General features: G+C 36.9%; 4 protein-coding genes across 9 annotated transcripts; 1 reads left to right on the plus strand and 3 right to left on the minus strand.

Moving 5' to 3' along the window:
- The first annotated feature begins 1,714 nt into the window (after positions 1 to 1,714).
- Positions 1,715 to 3,396, plus strand: LOC125215760 (uncharacterized). The gene is made up of 7 exons (XM_048117296.2): positions 1,715 to 1,863; positions 1,945 to 2,175; positions 2,461 to 2,569; positions 2,676 to 2,721; positions 2,795 to 2,880; positions 2,989 to 3,047; positions 3,130 to 3,396. Exons 1-7 carry the CDS (start codon positions 1,793 to 1,795, stop codon positions 3,248 to 3,250), a joined length of 723 nt encoding a protein of 240 aa, XP_047973253.1. The 5' UTR covers positions 1,715 to 1,792; the 3' UTR covers positions 3,251 to 3,396.
- A 161-nt stretch (positions 3,397 to 3,557) lies between these two features.
- LOC148931117 (receptor-like serine/threonine-protein kinase SD1-6) lies at positions 3,558 to 5,505 on the minus strand. 4 transcript variants are annotated; one of them, XM_089067555.1, is made up of 7 exons: positions 5,389 to 5,505; positions 5,184 to 5,297; positions 4,949 to 5,063; positions 4,662 to 4,843; positions 4,359 to 4,577; positions 4,129 to 4,201; positions 3,558 to 4,038 (listed from the first exon to the last, which is right to left on the minus strand). In XM_089067555.1, the coding sequence occupies exons 1-4, from the start codon at positions 5,399 to 5,401 to the stop codon at positions 4,822 to 4,824; spliced, it is 264 nt and encodes an 87-aa protein (XP_088923681.1). In that variant the 5' UTR covers positions 5,402 to 5,505; the 3' UTR covers positions 3,558 to 4,038; positions 4,129 to 4,201; positions 4,359 to 4,577; positions 4,662 to 4,821. The 4 variants fall into 4 exon arrangements, with proteins under 4 accessions (XP_088923681.1, XP_088923680.1, XP_088923679.1 ...); XM_089067554.1 differs by having other exon boundaries at positions 5,367 to 5,494; XM_089067553.1 differs by having other exon boundaries at positions 4,129 to 4,196; positions 5,184 to 5,433.
- A 60-nt stretch (positions 5,506 to 5,565) lies between these two features.
- Positions 5,566 to 9,057, minus strand: LOC125215759 (uncharacterized). Of its 2 annotated transcripts, none has more exons than XM_048117294.2 (2): positions 8,603 to 9,057; positions 5,566 to 8,180 (listed from the first exon to the last, which is right to left on the minus strand). In XM_048117294.2, exons 1-2 carry the CDS (start codon positions 8,953 to 8,955, stop codon positions 5,804 to 5,806), a joined length of 2,730 nt encoding a protein of 909 aa, XP_047973251.1. In that variant the 5' UTR covers positions 8,956 to 9,057; the 3' UTR covers positions 5,566 to 5,803. The 2 variants fall into 2 exon arrangements, with proteins under 2 accessions (XP_047973251.1, XP_088923677.1); XM_089067551.1 differs by having other exon boundaries at positions 8,574 to 8,705.
- A 1,099-nt stretch (positions 9,058 to 10,156) lies between these two features.
- On the minus strand, positions 10,157 to 18,446 carry SKB1 (SHK1 binding protein 1). 2 transcript variants are annotated; one of them, XM_048115411.2, is made up of 23 exons: positions 18,228 to 18,446; positions 17,082 to 17,199; positions 16,799 to 16,908; positions 16,539 to 16,628; positions 16,344 to 16,409; positions 15,871 to 15,962; positions 15,707 to 15,782; positions 14,958 to 15,044; positions 14,280 to 14,355; positions 13,973 to 14,064; positions 13,844 to 13,879; positions 13,677 to 13,745; positions 13,219 to 13,287; positions 13,038 to 13,091; positions 12,858 to 12,932; positions 12,246 to 12,338; positions 12,053 to 12,156; positions 11,678 to 11,726; positions 11,482 to 11,568; positions 11,290 to 11,395; positions 11,075 to 11,162; positions 10,762 to 10,855; positions 10,157 to 10,523 (listed from the first exon to the last, which is right to left on the minus strand). In XM_048115411.2, the coding sequence occupies exons 1-23, from the start codon at positions 18,363 to 18,365 to the stop codon at positions 10,440 to 10,442; spliced, it is 1,953 nt and encodes a 650-aa protein (XP_047971368.1). In that variant the 5' UTR covers positions 18,366 to 18,446; the 3' UTR covers positions 10,157 to 10,439. The 2 variants fall into 2 exon arrangements, with proteins under 2 accessions (XP_047971368.1, XP_047971367.1); XM_048115410.2 differs by having other exon boundaries at positions 13,973 to 14,067; positions 18,228 to 18,445.
- Between the last annotated feature and the right edge of the window lie 460 nt (positions 18,447 to 18,906).

The raw sequence follows: 18,906 nt of genomic DNA on the forward strand, positions 1-18,906 counted from the left end.
TATTGTGTATGAAGAATTTTATCATTGCAAGTATTTGACAGCCACGATTAAAACTTGCAGTTTTTGTGAAATTTGAGACAATCGGACCATTGAATATAAAATTCATATGGTTGCCAAAGCCAACTGTTTTATCTCTCAAATTTATTTAGATGAATATGAGCCTATGAGGTTATTAGGGTGATTAGTTAGTTAAGTAGTAGTAATTGTTAAGTTATTAATTGACAATTAAAGACTGGTTGTCATGTATAGTATGATGTGTAATTATTCATTAACAGTGTATTAATTTGTAAAGGGAGAATATTTTCGGCTCACTGGATCCTTAGGCCCAAAATTAATAACCGAACCCATTCACTCGGTTAATTGTTTATAGTTTCGAAATCATAAATCATAGCCCAATTTCGAAATATTTACCTACCTTATTTCGTTATTAAAGCCCTATTGATTTGTTTTTCCACTTAGAAAAATAATTGCTCTATTTCGGATTAACATGTATATGTAGGGGTGGGTCGATACGATATATCGTATCGAAAACGTTGTATCGTGTATCGTATCGAAAATATCGATATGAAAGAATTTCATATCGTTATCGTCGAAAGTTTCGATATATCGAATTTCGATATATCAAACTTTCGATATAAAAAAATTTCATATCGTTATCGTATCGATATTTCGATATATCGTATCGAAATTCGATATATCGTTAAATATCGATATATATCGAAAATAAAATATCGATATATATCGAAAATTTTCGATATATATCGTATTTTCGATATAAAACGATATATCGCGATATAAGGAAATTCATATCGTTATCGTATCGAAAACTTACGATACGATATCGTATCGTATCGAAAATTACGATATATCGAAAATTCGATAATTTTTTGATATTTTTCAATACGATACGAGCGATATATCATTTTTTCGATATTTTTCTCCAGCCCTATGTATATGTAATAATGAGCTCATAACCCATACTTTTTTTTTTTGGTAATTACCAAAAAAAAATATGGGTTATTAATGAGATTTAAGGCTGTTCCATACTACACCCAAGATTATAGAAAAGATTTTTAATTAAAAAGATTTAGGTTTCATTATTCTCTTCTATTAGACTTTTAAGATTAGAATAAAAACACTATAGCCTAATTCGCGATTTTATTTTGATAGATTGAGGTTTTGGAATATCAAAAAGGTCTTTTAACTCTAATCTAATTTTGCTTAATAATTTATGACATAATATCGCTATGCCATGATATTTTATACATAATTACATTTTATATTTTAACCTTATATATTCCTAACTTATTTTGTAACTATTGCTTACAAGATTATGAAATGGAGAATATAAAATCATTACATAAACATGTACATAAATGAAACTTCCGTAGATAATGTCCTATTCCCTGAAAATAATTAGTGAATATCGAAAAAGTTAGGTTTTTATTTTAAAATAATCAGAATTTGTAAAAAAAAAATAATTATGACTACGTAAATGAAGTAAAAATGGAAAATAGAGGTAACAAATCCTACAATCAGAATAAAAATAGATATAGTAGTATTTTTTGGTTTCGTTAATTATCACAAGTAGTGTAAGTAATTTCTTGTGGAACATCAATGTTCATAGAGGATAAAAATAGAGGTAATAAATCTTACTAAAATTATTATAAATGTTCATTAAGTTCATATATAAATCAAATAAAATGTAGCGACTTTTCTGTCTGCCTCTCATCCTATCGCAATCTTTTTTATCTCTCTCTCATCAACACCATGTAGCTCATCTAAGATATCCATGGCCATCACTAAAATCCAATCCCCATTAATTGGGCCCCATCGTTTTCATGAAATCATCACATTAACGAGGTACATTTACTTCTATCTATAAATATTGCAGCTCAAGTGAAGATTTTGAATTTATATATTACTACTCCACATTTTTTCAAGGAAGAGAAATGGAGTGAAGAAAGTGAGTGTGAAATTGTCAACCACAAATGTTAAGAAAGCAAATCTTTTTGCAGCAAGGAAGGAGAGAATAAAGATTCCCAATTATAGTGATGCTGATGAAAATAGCAATTATCATATTAGTCAATTTTTCAGCCATCCATCTGGGATTGAAGCCATCTTGAATTTAAAGGCCTTGCAGAGTTATCAATCCCTTGATTCCAATTTGTATAGGTAAAGTATAATGTTATATCTTTATTTGCTTATTTAAGTTTCTTGTTTTTGCAATTTATCTATCTAAACTATCTATCAAGGAAATTATGGAAATTGGTAGTACAAGTAAATGGAGATTTTGTGGTGTTAAAATGATGCAGAGTTTGTTTTACTTAATTGAGTTTTGAAACATACTATAGTATTCAGTATTCATGTCTTAATTGTGCAAATTATATTAACAAATATAGAGTTATTTAGCTTCACATCCTATTTTCTGTGTCTTCATTTGATAATATGGTTTTGCAGGTGCATCCTACCACAGATTAAGCTTCTTAATTTTGAGGTTGCGCCAGTTATCGACTTACAAGTAACATCAACTGCTCAAGAATGTTTCGTCAAGATGATATCTTGCAAGGTAAGCTTCTTGCAGACAAAAAGGATGGGAAAAAACAGATTGTTTTGTGATAGTTTTGAGAGTTTGCATACTGAATATACACTTCTTGTTTTGATTTACACTCCAGTTTGAGGGTTCTGATGCGGTGGAACGCCAGAACGAGCGCTTCTCAGGTAAGTTCAGTTCGAGGATTCTTTAGATTTCAAGTGCTGCAGATCCACCTTTTCTGCCTTCAACTTCTTGCAGCTTCTATGCAGAACAATTTGAAATGGGAAACCATTGCCTCTGAACAATTTCTGGATGTCGATGTCAGATTAGATCTTGTCCTTGAGGTTTATATCCAACTTTAGTCATGTTTTTGAATGTGTGCTTTTGAATGCATTGATGATATCGGAATATAAGTTGCAACGACAAGCTCTTTTGACGTCGCTTTGATGCAGATATATACCCAGCCATTTGCTATGCTGCCCCCATCAACGGTTGAGGGTCCGGGAAATATGTAAGTAGACTAGACGCGATGGTGTATTGTTTATCCTGAGTATTTGAAATTTACCAGAAATTAAATTTTGTTTTCGACATAGAATGATGCAAGCCCTGGTGGATCAGCTGGTGCCATTGCTTCTACAACAACTGGTGCAAGATTATGAAGAATGGGTTTCACAACAACGCAACAGCAACAGCAAGAGCAAGATCCTTCACTAATAGAATCACTCGGGATATACTGCGTTAATATGGCTCGTGTAATGGTTAGGCCAAACGTACATAACGACATTGTTTTTACAGCTTGAGTTCCAAAATGTTTACTTTTCTAAGATGAAGCCTTGATATAAATTAGTGGTTGAGAACTAGTACTACAAAATTCAACTTTGTTGTCAAGGATAGAGCATCATATGAGAGTAAGGGTGTGATTGGTTCATTTATTAAAGTTTTCATGAGTTTACCAATTGGCCTTTTTTCCCATGCAAGCTGACAGGTAATCCTATGAAAATGAGTGTTTGGTAGAAGAGGGTTAGGGAATTAATCCTTCATTTGGTAGGCATTACATGTTCCATCCCAAAGTCAGATTACATATTGTGATGACAATTCTCACCCTACTTTTGGGAATGAAATGTCAGCATCAACCTCCATCGTCCTTCACCTCCATACAAATGGCGCCTTAATATTCTCAGTTTGGCGCCACAAATTCACCATAAACACATCCTCCGATTGAAGTTGCTGCTTCGATGGCTTCGAATGGAAAGCAAAAGCTCATATACGAGGGAAGTCCTGTTAGCTAAATATGCAGGCTGTTTAGGCAGAGGAAGAGCAGCAATGTCATTGGCCGCCATGGCTACAAAGCCTGGCATGTCCGGGCGATCTGCAGCTCGTTCCTGCACGCACAAAAGCCCTAACCAGACGTACTTTTCTGCCTCACTAGCCGCGCATGAGTCAGCTAGCAGCGTCACGTCCAAGAACTCAATGCTCCTCCCTTCTTTCCACAGCATCCATGCCTAATTTGGGTTTCATTCCCCTTCATGTCAAAACCATTTCCTTGTCCATGATTAATGAAACAGAAAAAATGAGTAACAACAGAAGCTTACATAGCCGAGCAGATTCAGAGAGTGATCAGCCTCAAAGAAGGAAATATTCCTCTTGCCACTGATGATCTCTGCACTATAATGCCAAAGCTAAACACATACGATTTTTACGAGAAATTGCCATCCATAACGCATTCAGGCAACATGTAACCACTAAACAAAAACAATACTTATGCATAATGCTCGAGAAAAATGCAACTCCATACAATACACTACGAACATAAATCTCTTACTAGGTGCCTGCGATTTTAGTTGTCTCGGCACGAGCTCCATTCTCACCATAAATCCTGGCCATGCCGAAATCAGAGAATGCAACAGCCTAGGAGTTTGACAAGATTCCTGTGTTGAAGCCTTGAGATTACTGCGACTTCGTTCCTGAACTCCTTGGCTCCTTGAACGGATCGCTTTGAAAGACTTTTCACCGCGATTTGTTGGCCACTCGGGAGCTTTCCCTGCAACGAGAGAGAAATCCGTTGCAACACTCTGGTGCTGGAAAATAATTCAACAGAATAATAACAAACATGGTGAAACTTCACCTTGTAAACAGGTCCAAAGCCGCCTTCACCAAGCTTGTTTTCTGCATTGAAACTGTCTGTTGCATTCTCAAGCGTATCGATGCAAAAGCATGTCAAGTTGTGCCCTTCTCCGATGAACTCAACATCGTTGGTTTTCCATATGTCAATAGTAATTACAGCTTTAGGATCTGTTACCTTGTTCACTGACAATATCCATACAAGAAGTCAAGAAATTACATTGAAACATCATATGCATATTCATTATTAGTTCTACTTATTCTGTTTCTGAGATGATGATGATTTAAAACCTGCAAAAGATGCATTTATGGCGTCTTTTGAAGCACCACAAGACTATAGTTGCTAGAATCACTGGAGAAATTGAGCTCACATGGATGATCATTGCCAGCCTCCTTCTCTTTCCACCTAACCGAAAAAAGAAACAACAATTCAAACTAGGAAGTTATGACATGGATCATGGATCATAACAAGAACATAGCCACAACTAATTCTCTACATTTCAGTATAACATCAAGAAAAATTTACCCTGCTTCAGGTTTGCTGCAATGCTCCGAACATGAAAAATACCATTCCCACTGTGGCGATCAACATCACTCCTACTTCCGTAGTAAAGCCAGCAACCAGAATCGTCCCCAAAGGCTGTAAATCGAAAGCTCAGCAATTCCTTTTACGTATCAAAACACAACACAAAAATTGAATAATCCATACCATAACATTTCATAATCGATACCATAACATTTCATAATTCAATTGTAGATTATGCAGCGCCGTCGGCAGAGTAAACCAGTATATAACCCCTAGAATTTGTCTTCCAGTGCCGGAAGCGATTCATTTTGGGGGATCTGCGCCAATGCATAGGGGCTTTTCGCCACCGATTTGTGCAAAAGTGAAGCATTGACACAACCAATTTCGAAGATGAGAGTTCATAATGCATAGCAATTCCATACCAATATCACAACAAAAGATGAACAAACCATACACAAAAGAAATAAACCATATCCTCATTACAAGTCCTAAGCAAATCATACAATACATAGGCCAGAGGTTTTGACATGTAACATGTACTTATATCATCACACTGCAAATGTAACGGGAAATTATCAGACGCTCAAGTTGCAGGAGAAAGCAGCAGCCCTGTGGATTAATCACCGGCGCCTAGACCGCCTATCATCACTCCTGTCATCCTCAGGGTATCTCCTTCCACTAGGGCGTCCCTCGTCATACCTTGCCCTCTTCGATACGTGTTCCCCACCTCTCTCATCTTTGTTACTTGTGTGCTCCTCTTCTCGTTGACGCTCACGGTCCCTCTTGTATGGCTCTATGTCTCCATGTCTTCTGACATCGCCATCTTTATCATCCCCCCTCTCTCTTTCTGGCTTTCTTCCATGGCGATCTTCATCATCCCCTCTCCCTCTCCCTCTTTCAGGCTTTCTTCCGTAGCGATCTTCATCATCCACTTTCTCTCTTTCTTGCTTTCTTCCATGGTAATCTTCATCATCACCTCTCTCTCTTTCTTGCCTTCTTCCATGGCGACCTTCAGCATCCCCCCTTTCTCTTCCATGGCTTCGCCAGTAACCTTCATCCTCCCCACTATCTCTCCTAATCTTATGCCGAGGCTCATTCCTACTACGAGTCATGCCTTCACTTCTATCTCCAGAACTATCTCCCTTTGATTCATACAGCTGCTCCAATTTCCGAAATGCATTCAATCCATCATCGTTCTCCTTCTGTTTATCATCAACATCACATGCAAGATCCTTCTCTCTAACATTAGATCTACTTCTTTCAGTGGCATCACCAGTTTTATACTCATCATCCCTTGTACTGATTCTATCTAGTCTACCACCACCAGAACTTAAATCATCCTTATCTCTATCATGCCGTTCCCTTCTCCTTTTAGGTGCTTCGTCAGAATCACTGTCACTTCCTTGACCATACCTGTCATTAATTTGAACTTGTCTGTCAATGTCGATTCCTTGACCATACCTATCACCAATTTCATCTTCTCTGTCACTGTCGCTTCCTTTAACATACCTATCACCAAACTTATCTTGGATCTCACTCCTGGGCTTCCTACTACTATCATAACGACGGTCCTTAGGACTATCAGGTAGTGGATTCACCTTCCCAGTTCGGCTTCTCTCGCGTTTCTCCAACTTATCATCAGAATCACCCTGTCGCCTGCTCTGCTCATATCCCCTCTCACTCCTACTCTTGAGGCCTTCACGAGGATTATGTTCATCATCTGAGTCAGATTCTCTATTCTTCCGAGCTCCCTCATGATAGTTTTTCCGGTTATCATCACGTTTCCCCTTCTTATGACTGTACTCGTCATCAGAATCATGCCGCTTGCTACTTGATCGCTTCTTTAGCTCTTGCTTTCTCCTATCAGGGATCTCACCAGAGTCGTAGTCGTCATCAGAGTCAAGTCGTGAGCTCTTTAAAGGCTTCTTTTGCTCTTTCTTTTGTCTCTCAAGGCTCGCTCCAGAGCTGTAGCCATCATCAGAATCATACAGCTTGCTCTTAGACGGCTTCTTTGACTCTTGCTTTATCCTCTCAACACTCTCTCCAGAACTGTAATCATCATCCGAATCATGCCGCCTGCTCTTTGAAGACTTCTTTTGCTCTTGATTTCTCCTCTCAGGACTCTCAGAGGGACTGTACTGATCATCCTCATGTCGCTTGCTTTTTGGCTGCGGCATGTTCATTGACAGTTTCTTTTCTTCTATCTTTCTCCTTTCTGGACTCTCACGTGCTCTGTTATGAGTCATTGATAGCTTTTTTTCTTCTATCTTTCTCCTCTCATGGGCTCTGTCATGATCATAATCATGCCGCTTGCTCTTTGACAGCGTCATATGCTTCTTTAGCTCCTGATTTCTCCTGTCAAGGCTCTCATCTGAACTGTGGTCATCATCTGAATCGTGGCGTTTGTTCTTTGAAGACTTCTTTTCATTTTGCTTTCTCCTCTGAGGACTCCCAGGGGAGCTGTAGTAGTCATCAGATTCATGGCGCTTGCTCTTTGAAGACTTCTTTGGCTTTTGCTTTCCGCTCTTTGGGGGGACATGGTTGTCATCAGAATCAGAATCAGAATCGTGGCGTTCATGAGCTCTAATGTTTTTCTTATCATGATCAGACTCGGAACCCAAATCAGAATCGGAATCAGACTCTGAACTGGATGAACTACTGTCACGCCTCGAAACTCTCTTCTGCTTCTTAGAGGACTTTCCCTTTCTCTTCCTAAGATCAACATCAGAACCCTCACTACTATCAGAATCCTTAGCCCGCTTTTTTTTGTTCCTACCAGATTCATTTTTCTTTACAACTTTTTGTATTGCTTCCCTCTGATCAGTATCAATAGACACTATTTCACCCTCATCAAGATTCTCCTTGAAATGTAGAGCCTCAGCAGCACTGCGCTTCTGCTCTTTCTCAGCTTCGGATTCTATTCCAAGTGCAGCCTTCAGATTTTCCATCTGCCTCTCCTTCAGTGCAGCTATTTGATGAGTCTGAGTTTCCGAAACTCTGATAATCCACAAAGAAATTAAATGTTAGACTCTCACAAAGAAAAATACATTTATTTCAATTTAAGCAGCAACATAGAGTATCAAAAAACTGCAATGTAAAGAAATTATAATCAACTGGCTCCAGTGACCGTACAACAAACCATTAACCCAGCAACTAAGTAGAACAAAATCAACATGTGAATGTAAGGACTACAGCTAGAATAATAACGATAAATGAAGCTCGATCATAAACCATAGGAGCAGCTGATATCAATCTTAAATTGTCCACACAAACACACACTATAATTGTACTCATGGGCTCTGATAGAAGCATACGTACTTTTATAAATACTGCGACTTATTTTCCGAAAATCATTCGTACTTTTATAGAAGCATAAATACTGCGACTTACAAACACACAGCTGATAGAAGCATACGTACTTTTCCGAAAATCGCGACTTATTTTCAACACCAGCATCTTCTTTATCCTTGGCTTCGAGAGACTTCCTCGCCTCATCGAGCTTCTCAGCGATCTCGGCATCGGTATACCCCTGATCTGTCAGCTTATCCTCCAAAACGATGAGTTTGAGCTCAATCTGACGCTTCCGATCGTGCTCCAGGATCTCCTTGTTGGCTTTGCGGGTCACGCCGGCCATTCCTTGGCCCGATTCGAAGCCCTTGCTCGAATCTGTGACGACTTTGTTGGTCTTGGGGCGCACGAAGAACTTGTTCGACTGTATGTGGCCATTGGTTCCGGATCCCCGAGGGGTCTGAAGCCCTATTCCGTTATACATTTCTCAAATTCTAGGGCGAAATTTTGATTGAATGGATCTGTGAATTGTTAAGAGATTGCTGGAACGAACCGTGAATGAATTGGGGAAAGGAAAGGTTAGGGTTCTAGAATTGAAGCTGACATAATAAGGATAAAGGGTGTAGGATATTGGGCCGGGCCTTACTGATTCCGTCCCATTTAACTTAGCATGGGCTTTTACAAATGTTGATTAGTAGGTTGAAGTTTTGTATTGAGAAATTACTAAGTTAAAAAAATAGATCAAAACGGTGAAAAATAGGATTTACTATTAGAAAGAGAAATTTATAAATAAATACTACTATCTCTGTCCCTGAAAATTTGATACAGTTTACTATTTCGGTCTGTCCCTGAAAATTTGATACACTTCACTTTTACCATTTTTGATAGTGGACCCCATATTCCACTAACTCATTCCTACTCACATTTTATTATAAAACTAACACTTTAAAAATAGGACCCACATCTCACCAATTTTTTCTACTCACTTTCCATTACATTTCTTAAAACCCGTGTCAGATCAAAGTGTAGCAAATTTTGGGGAACGGAGGTAGTACTAATTAACTTTATTGTTGGACAATCCAAAATGAAAAATGAAACTCTTTTCATAGATAGAGATAGTATTTTTTATAAGTTCACAATCACAAGAACCATAAAAATACATAATTATTTTATAAGTACTACATAAAACTAGTAAAACTCATGTTGTAACTGTATTTGTTTAACTAAAGTGGTGGCAAATGAATTCTGTATATTCTAAATCGAATTGATATGGTGTCCCATTTATGCTAATATAATCTGAAAATAATTAAGGATAACTTAACAAAATTGAGATGAGGACACAGTTCCATCATTAATACTTGATATTAACATAGCAATGCAATGCATCTCGCCTAATTAAATTTTACTTTTACTAAATAAAACTATACTAGTACTAATATACTAGTACAAATTAATAAATTTTAGTTTGAATTACGAAATCCGAATTGAAAATTAAGTAAACCTTATAATTGAAATATCCACACCATCATCCAAATATATACAGGTTTTTGCCAATAACAATTTGAGTCGAAAGTGGAAACCACAAGAAAATTCGCATCTACGTACATTTCTTGTCTTTTTACACTTCAAAACCTACCCACAAATATGCAAAAATAATACTGTATCAAGTACAAATAGTAATGATGTGTCAAAAAAATACTAGTAGAATACATTAAAGATGGCTAAAGTATTACTCCATCTGATCAAGAATTATCCAAAACGTTTCCAACGACACAACGCATTTCTGCTGGTTTGTATAAACGGCAAATGCCAGATAACTAGAACAAGATAACAGTTACCTACTAAATTTCACAATGAAGGCAATCTATACCTCTAGACACCTCTCACTAGTATACAACATCACCATCTTGCATTTGAACCCAAGCTCTCTCCGGAACAAACACCGTGCCCAAAACTTTGAAATTTCACCTACAGTCCGACCCAGTAAGAGCGACCATTGGTGTTGTGCAACGGTGAAGCTGATGGAGCAGTCACAGACCACTCGTACCATACCTGTCATCATTCCAACAAAACTATTATGCTAAAATCTGTTTTTAACTTAAACGTTACTCCATAAGAGTTTAGATCATCGATACTCCTTCGATATTTAAACAAATTTGAAAAATGAGAAATCATGGGAGAGGTTCTTGTATCAAAGAGAAAAGTTCTCGTATCAAAGATTACTAGGTTGAAATGAATAAAACATGGATCCAGCCACTGAACAAACAGCTAGAAAGAGAAAGTTGAATACCTTGGTAGGACCACAACAGCGCCAGAAATGAACTTCTAAAGGATTACCGGGTTTAACATATAATGGTGCCCTTAATGGAAAAAATATTGGGAACCTGTTTACATGAAAAAGACTTTTCAGAATAAGTTTCATGCTTATATTTAAAACAGAGATTATGAATAGCTCAATGAGCTGCCTCTCTCTTTCCTACTTGGGGAAAAGAGGAATATTGCTTGTAAAGTTTGCATCTGAATAGAACATACTATATGGTAATGATTGAACAAACGTGAATTTGCAGTTAATAAGTTCAATAAGCATTCATCGATTGCCATACCAGCTAAACATGTTTGGGGTAGCTGTGGACGGTTCAATACCAAGATGTACATCTTTGTAAAGTGTTGCATCAAAATAACCTGCAAAACCTGCAAGGAAAAAAGAGAATAGATGTTAAAGTAGGTTGATACATGTCCGTTAAAGTAGGTTGATACATGTCCAATATCCCTCCCCCCTCCCCCCCCCCCCCCAAAAAAAAAAAAAAAAACCACATACCATGAATCAAGGTTGCGCCCGTGTCTTCAGGAATATCAAACTGAAGCTTTTTGTAGCGCTGATTGTTTGGCTTAGCTGAGTGTTCTGGATGGGTGAATGTGAATACCTATTTGAGCAAATGAAGATGTGAACCACAAGATCCAATTTAAGTAAATAAATCAACTGAACAAACATCCATATGCAGTAACTCACAGGTTGAGTATTTGCAAGCCTGGCAACACGATGCAGCTTCACCACGTATGGAGTTTCAAAGTGCACAAGATCTTTATGTGACTTGATCTGTACCATTGCAAACACAAACATAAGTAAGCAACTAAAAATCTAGGAAGAGTTGGAAACTTATAGCTAAATAATAAAAAATAGAGAATCACAATGCAGGGGGTTTTACATCATTGTAAAGTTTGCAAGCAGTCACCGGTTGGATGTAACTTGTATACCTGTCAAATCACAGAAAAATAAGCAATTTGGGGTACATATAACAAAAGGGGGTGTCAATCAACGCATACTACATAAATACATGTGATTCCACAACAAAGGCAACAAAAATCTTGTTTAAGAAAGGACACCAAGAAAAGCCGAACAGGTAAAGACTGAAATGTAATACGCACTTGCTCTTTCAAATAAACAAATTGGTCGGGTGAGTTCAGTCAACCTTGATACAATGTTATTTTTCTTTAACATGGATTAAACTTCATTCAGGCGGTCTGTGTAACAGCCAATTTCATTCAAAAATAGGTGGGTAGGAAAGCATTATAAAACCTACGATGATGGGATTGAAATTCCATCTTCCTTCAAAAACCTTTGGGCTCCATCAAGGCACTCAGGAGAGAGCTCATTGTCACCAAAAGATCCTAGCAACTCACTGACCTACAAGAGTAAAGAATTTTAGGTGTAATGATGAAGAATATAATCACATTAGAGCCTTCTGAACTGTAAGATCACAATAAGAATAATACCAATATGTCAGCTTTCTCAGGTGCATCCCAATCACGCATGTCACTGGATATAATGGTAACAGTTTGTTCCCAACCCTCTAGCTTGACCAAACTCTGTTTCAAGGGAATAAAGGTTCTATTTGCATCAGTAACTTCGACATCAATGACATAAGTAAACGTTAATACATTATTGGGAATCCTTTAGAATAGAACATTGGATAAAGGAAAACTTATTGAACTGGAAATTTAGATATGCATTTTCTCTCATCCAATTGACAATACTTGCAAGACAGTATATGTAAGATCTCCAAAATCAGTTACATTGTATCTTCTTTTTATCTATGTATCATGACCTTCTTAAGCAAATAATTCCACTAGCCCACACATTAACTGAAATTCTGTAACACAAACTGTTGGGTGTACATAACAACTGTGATGAAGAGGCAAGTCAAAGAAGCTGGGAATCCTTGATTAATCAACCATCTTTAAACTTATTGATAAACAGATATCATTGCCAATTATAAGAGCACAAGTGAAAATTATGTTCAGAGTGAACATGTACATACATTTGTAAGGTACAATATCAGTAGCGATATGTTACAGCATTTGGACAAGACAAAAGATACAACTCACATGAAGGGTTACTACAGCATTGGGATTCTTTTCCACAGCATATACTTTCAATTTTCGCTCTGTTTCTTCAGCTGCCTGTGATAAATACAAAGAACAAAAATGCATTTTAGTAAGATGTCAGCAAGCATAAATCAACCTATTCTAGGTCGCACATTCTCTGGCAAAGGATCAGGAAATGACCTGCAGTGATGCTCGGACAAGAGGCCCTCGACCAGCACCCACAACCATCAACACCTGCAACAAGGAGAAAAAGTATATCATTGCAAGGTCCATGGGATTGTCCAACTCATGCTGCACCAGTGAGTAGGGGTAATCTAATGCGACTTTGGTATCATTACTAACATAAGGAATTCGAACTTACAGTGGTTACTCTAGAAGCATCTTCATCACGAACCCGGTCAACCAATGCTTTAGCAACTGCTCTTTGATACTGCCATGATACAATATATACCAACACTATTTAAGATGCCATAAAGATCATGAGACACTATGTTTGAAAATATGATCTTAATTAATAGTGACATGGACCATAAAGAGGTTCCCAATCTAATACAAGTTGTGTTATGGTTGCAAAGTGATGGTCAATATGCCATGGCCATTCTTTCAAAAGATGGAAACCAAAATACTTTGCAAATATGCATGGCCATTATGGTTTTCTGACTATTTAGAGACAATATGATAGATGAATATGATAGATGAAAATACTTTGCAAATATGCATGGCCATTAAGGTTTGTTTTTTGGATGAGGAAATTGGCACATAAGACCAATACTATCAACATGTTATGGTTGTGGAAATATTCATAACTCCATACCATACCTGGCTATATTTAACAGTGTCCTTTTCAAATATTTCATATGTCTGGGCCTCCAAATTATCCATGAGAGGCTGCAAAGATAGTGATTTTTTTTTACTTTCGGTAACAAGCTACAAGAATTTTTTTTAAATCCCAAGTAGGAGAGAACAGTGTTGATACAGCAACTCACCTGTAAGGGTGATTGTAGATAATCTCTGTATCCAAGCTGGAATGCCACATTAAGGAAGTCAAACATAATGGATGATCATAACTATTGCATAACACCATCTGAAAGTACAACAATGCAAGAGTGTTCTACCTCAAAGCGCTCCTGTTCGGGAAGAGGGTCCATTTTTTGATAAAGGAAAGCAACATAGTCTAAGTATGCCTTCAAGGGGTGTCTCCAACCTCCTACTAAAGAATAATAAAAAACAGAAATGTAATTAAACTATTATAGTGCAAATGAACCAAATTAAAAACACAGAAGTTCAAAACATCTTAAACAGCAGGTTAAGTTTAAGGGTATAGCTAATATCAGGCTCGTAAGAACCTAGTTACCCAGCATGTTTTTCTAGACATTCCATGGAAGCTGTAAGATGTAACTTTGCTCAGAATATTTTACTCACCCTCATTTTGGGTGTCAACATTTGATGCAGAAGTAGCCACAGGTATCTTGTGTACCGGTTGGCCGGAAATCACTACCTTTAAAGCATGCACAGGAAACAAATATTCATGGACTCATCATTTTAACTCAAGAGCTTACTAGTAAATACATATAAGTATAACTAGAAAAGATTTGACACTTAAAAAAGGGAACAGGCTGAACAGGATGAATTCGATGTAATCAATCTCATAAATTAGCGAATCAATTGTCCAATAGTATTATAGAATTGAGAATCTAAATATTCCGTTAGGAAATGACACACATGATCATGAAAAAGCAATAAAGAAAATGATAATTGACTACCCTGGTCGGCCCTGCCAAGCCAGAGTCCCAAAACATGTTTCACTAGAGAATTTCTAGTGAAAATATGGTGCACTCTACAATTACAAATCGGGTGGCTATTTATAAGCATGGAAAAACCTTAGCAAACAGAATTCAATGTGACTATAATTCCTCCAAGCCCATGGCTTTAATTCTAATCTATATCAAACTCCACAACACAGCAAACTCAATATAATCAATATAATAAAAAAACTGTGCATCCAGTCATCCACAATAAGAGGACTTTTCAAGCTCAATGTGCACCTGAACAAGTTAGAAGCATAATATAAGGATGAAGTAATATGATGCATAACTGTACCTGAACTGAGTGATCGAAAAATGCAGTTATTAATCTCTGGTGACGCTTTGATAGACAAGGATATCCCTTCGCATTGGTTAGAAAAGTCTGCCAAGTTAGAAGTTCAGTTAATGAAAAAATTCATACCAGCAAGTCATATGAAAAGATATCGCAGAATGTGTGGTCTTCTGAGGTGGTGAACTAGTAAAGGCTAATAGGAATGCATCAAATTGACGAACACCGCAACTGTGGTAAACAGGAAAATGGACCAGTTTTAGATTCTAATGATAGATGGTCCTTTAAGACTTGTACCACGCCAAACATTTGAAGTACCTCAAGAAATCCAGTTTGTCTTTAGAATGCTCAAGAAGTCTATGATATATAAAAGACAGATCTAGGGGTGTGATTGTTTTCAGGGTCTTTCTATGTTTGTATAGGATATGCTAGCAGAAAATTTCAGTTGACACCACAGAAAAGTCATTCCCGTCATGGAACATAAATTTTCTGACTAGTGACTACTATAGAATTATGAATCATGAGCTTTGGTCCTCAATAAGTAGGAAAAAATGAAAAGGGATTTATCAGTTCAACAGATATTGGCAGTTCCTCTTTTAATGATAGTACATATGTTATCAAAGGAAATACCTCTGTGTGCTTTTTTCAAATTTTTCAATAAATTGGCTTTCAACATATAGCACTAGTGGCCAAAAACTATAACCTTCATGCAATTAAGCTACAAATGTAATACTGGGATCCAATGAGTTAATTACATTTGTATTGATTATAGCAGCCCTAACAGGCTCTCCAAACCATCGTGCAACTGAGGATGCAGAAGGTACTGAGGACCTAAAAACATAATTGAAAAACCTTGTCAGGTATAACCAACATAATGGCAAATGTTAACCCAAAATATACCAAGACCGTTTAAACATACAAAATATCAAGGGCAACTGAGAGCTGGCTGTGATGTTCGCACAGAAGCCGAAAGGAATTCCACAGTTCCCATGAATCAACATCCCCTTCACCCTGCAGAGCAGAAAAGGCACAGCATGAGAGTAAAGCATGTATTGGTATATTTGGCAATACTAGAAATGATTAATAATCATGTCTGAAGCAATGTCTGTAAAAATATACAAGTAGGGAAGGTAGAAATGCTCTAATTAGATTATAACTATATTCGGCTTTTTGAAACAAGTGAACTGCAATAACAAAAAGGAGAATATCAAAGTTCATAATTAATGCATAAATTGATAGAAAACTGTCAATTGTCAAAAGAAGTCAGTTTATGCCCACGTGGAGTACTATGAATGATTTAGAACCTCAAACCCATGCACTGAAAGTAAAAGTACCTAACTGGGAGCCCTAGGAAATGAACATGTAAAATGGCATCAAAGAGCATCTACTCACCATGTACTCTGGGTTCCCAGCCTCAATGCCATCTTCAGGCTTCACCATTGGAATCCTAAGCCACAACTTTAATTCGGAAATAAATAATAAGAGTAAAGGGAAATGACATCAACACAAACACAAGTAATATTTTCTAGTGCTATAACTTAAGTAAAAAAGAACATATGTAAATGTGGATAACTATTCAGAGTGTACCTGCATACCACCTAAGTTCTGTAAAATCTGATTCAAACATCTCGCATAATTAGCACAAGAAGATCCCTTAGGCGTAGGCAGAATACAAGCCTGCAAAACAAACGATGCAGCTGCTCAAGCAACAAGTCTATCTGATTATAATTACAAGACTTCTTTTATGATGACTATGCAGGAGAGAAGAGGATATCATCATGATCTTTTGTAAGAATGGTAATCATTTTCATATACCACATAACCAAATCAAACATATCATGATTCACCTGCAAAGATAGATGAGAAGCCCAAGCTATTTCTTGCTTCAATGTAATCTCAGAATCCTGGCGAAGTGTTTCATCTTCAGAATCCAAGTCAATCCATGAGCTAATTTTGCCTAGAGAGAAGAGAACATATTCAACAAAATGAAGGCAATTCATTTATAATATAGTGGACAAAAGAGATATCAGGCAGTGGAAGGAAATATATGTTTCAGCTCAACCACGCAATAGCAGATATAAAAGCATACAGAAAATAAAAGTAAAAGCAATACAGGTATGAAGAACAAACCAACAACATGACTGCTCCACTGTGACGGACTTAGGACCAAGTCTGACCCAGCAAATGGCAGAGCAGATGATCTGCTAGTATCACTGTCCACTAGGCTAGGCCTATATTTAGGATCCATCTGCATCATGGAATATGAAAATAAGAGCAGGTTCCTCGAATGGAACTTTTGGCGTTTTGTTCTGCTGGTTAGCACCAAATGTATATCAATCATGGACAATGTAAAAAAACCACAGAATTATAGATTGATTAAAACAAACTATCATCATATAGCTTATTCTTTTACTTTCTGCAAACTTCTTTAAGGCTCAAAGTTAAAGTAAACACTGGATAAGGTGATCATTATTATCATACTGGTTCACAAAAATGTGAGTCATATCTATTAAACCCACACAAATACACAATAACATAATACGAATGTACTAACAGCCCAACAGAGTAATGAGTCCATTTCACAAGGCCCCAAAATGGTAACCAAAAAGCAGAAGATGATCTCATGATATTGAACATAAAGATAATAGTCATTTCAAGATAGAGTATATGTGGACGTATGATGATGAATCTCAGGGAAGGAAACAGCAACAACCTATTTTTAATTTCTATTAGTGGTATGTAGTTGGCAACCTCAAGAGAAGCTACAGCTTCCCAAAAATGAGGCCGTCAACATAATGATCTAGGTGAGCCTACTGACCATTCACACAGACTAACAGCCATTTAGCTGATGTATGACTGGCTAATTGGCCACCGTGAACAGAGTACGCACAAAAATAAGAAAACATAACTTCCTAGAAGCTCTTATGTTTTAAGAAGATAAAATGAAACAGCCATAAACTCAATATAATGTTGCAAGGGCTCTTGGCATCACTTATAAAAACATTCTTTCAGATCAAACACATCTAAATGAGTAAATGCATGAATGAAAGCAATAAAAAAAATGTTCTAAATTCTTCAGTATGATATTAATTTGAATATGCACTAATAGAACTTAAACAAGACATTCGGCAATTTTCAATGTAATAACAATAAAAACACTCTCTTGTGAATTCAAAACTGCGAAAGCGAATAGTAATCAACTAATTAAGCATACAGCACCAGGGCCAGAGCATAGAGCATAGCAAAAACAGATAAAGCAGTGGAGAATTAGCTCACGAGAGTAGCAAGGACGAAATCGAAGCCGCCATGAACATTGTAGGAGAGGAGATTGGGCATGTCATCGTCGAACTCCGTCTCGATGCCGCAGTAGCGAGATTCACTCTTGTCGCCGCCATATCTCTCTCCGAGCGGCATTTTCTCTCTCTAGAATTGGGAGTCGGAGCGTGGTATGGCGGAAAGGGTTGGGTTTAAGGAGGGTTTTGAGTTTGAAAGTGGCTGGTTAGGGTTTTATGGAATCCGCTTATATGTCATTTTCGGTCACTTCTTTTCCATTTTTTTAACTATTGGATAAATGTGAGTAGAATATTTTGCAACATAAATTTTTATGACGTTATTCCAAAAATAATAGTGTTAAATTTTATACTCCTACAACTTTCAAGTATACAGTAGTGTATATACTTTCAGTTTTTAATGTGCGAGGCTAGCATATTTTATTGGTAAATGATCGTCAATACATAAAAATTAATCGGGGTGTCATGCTCAATAGTAGTATATAATTCTTTTGAGATATCCTACTACTATGATAAGATTCGTTTTTATTTTTAAGATAACTTTCTGATAAATCAAAAGTTTGAGGATCTATAGATGAAAAAAAAAAAAAAAAAAAAAAACTAAGATTAGATTAATAGGTCGATTCATTGATTAGTGAACCATTCGTCGGTAAATCAGCCAAATT

This window comes from Salvia hispanica, chromosome 3, assembly GCF_029641045.1.
Source record: "Salvia hispanica isolate PSC_SH4W2 chromosome 3, Shi_PSC_v1, whole genome shotgun sequence".
NCBI lineage: Eukaryota > Viridiplantae > Streptophyta > Magnoliopsida > Lamiales > Lamiaceae > Salvia > Salvia hispanica.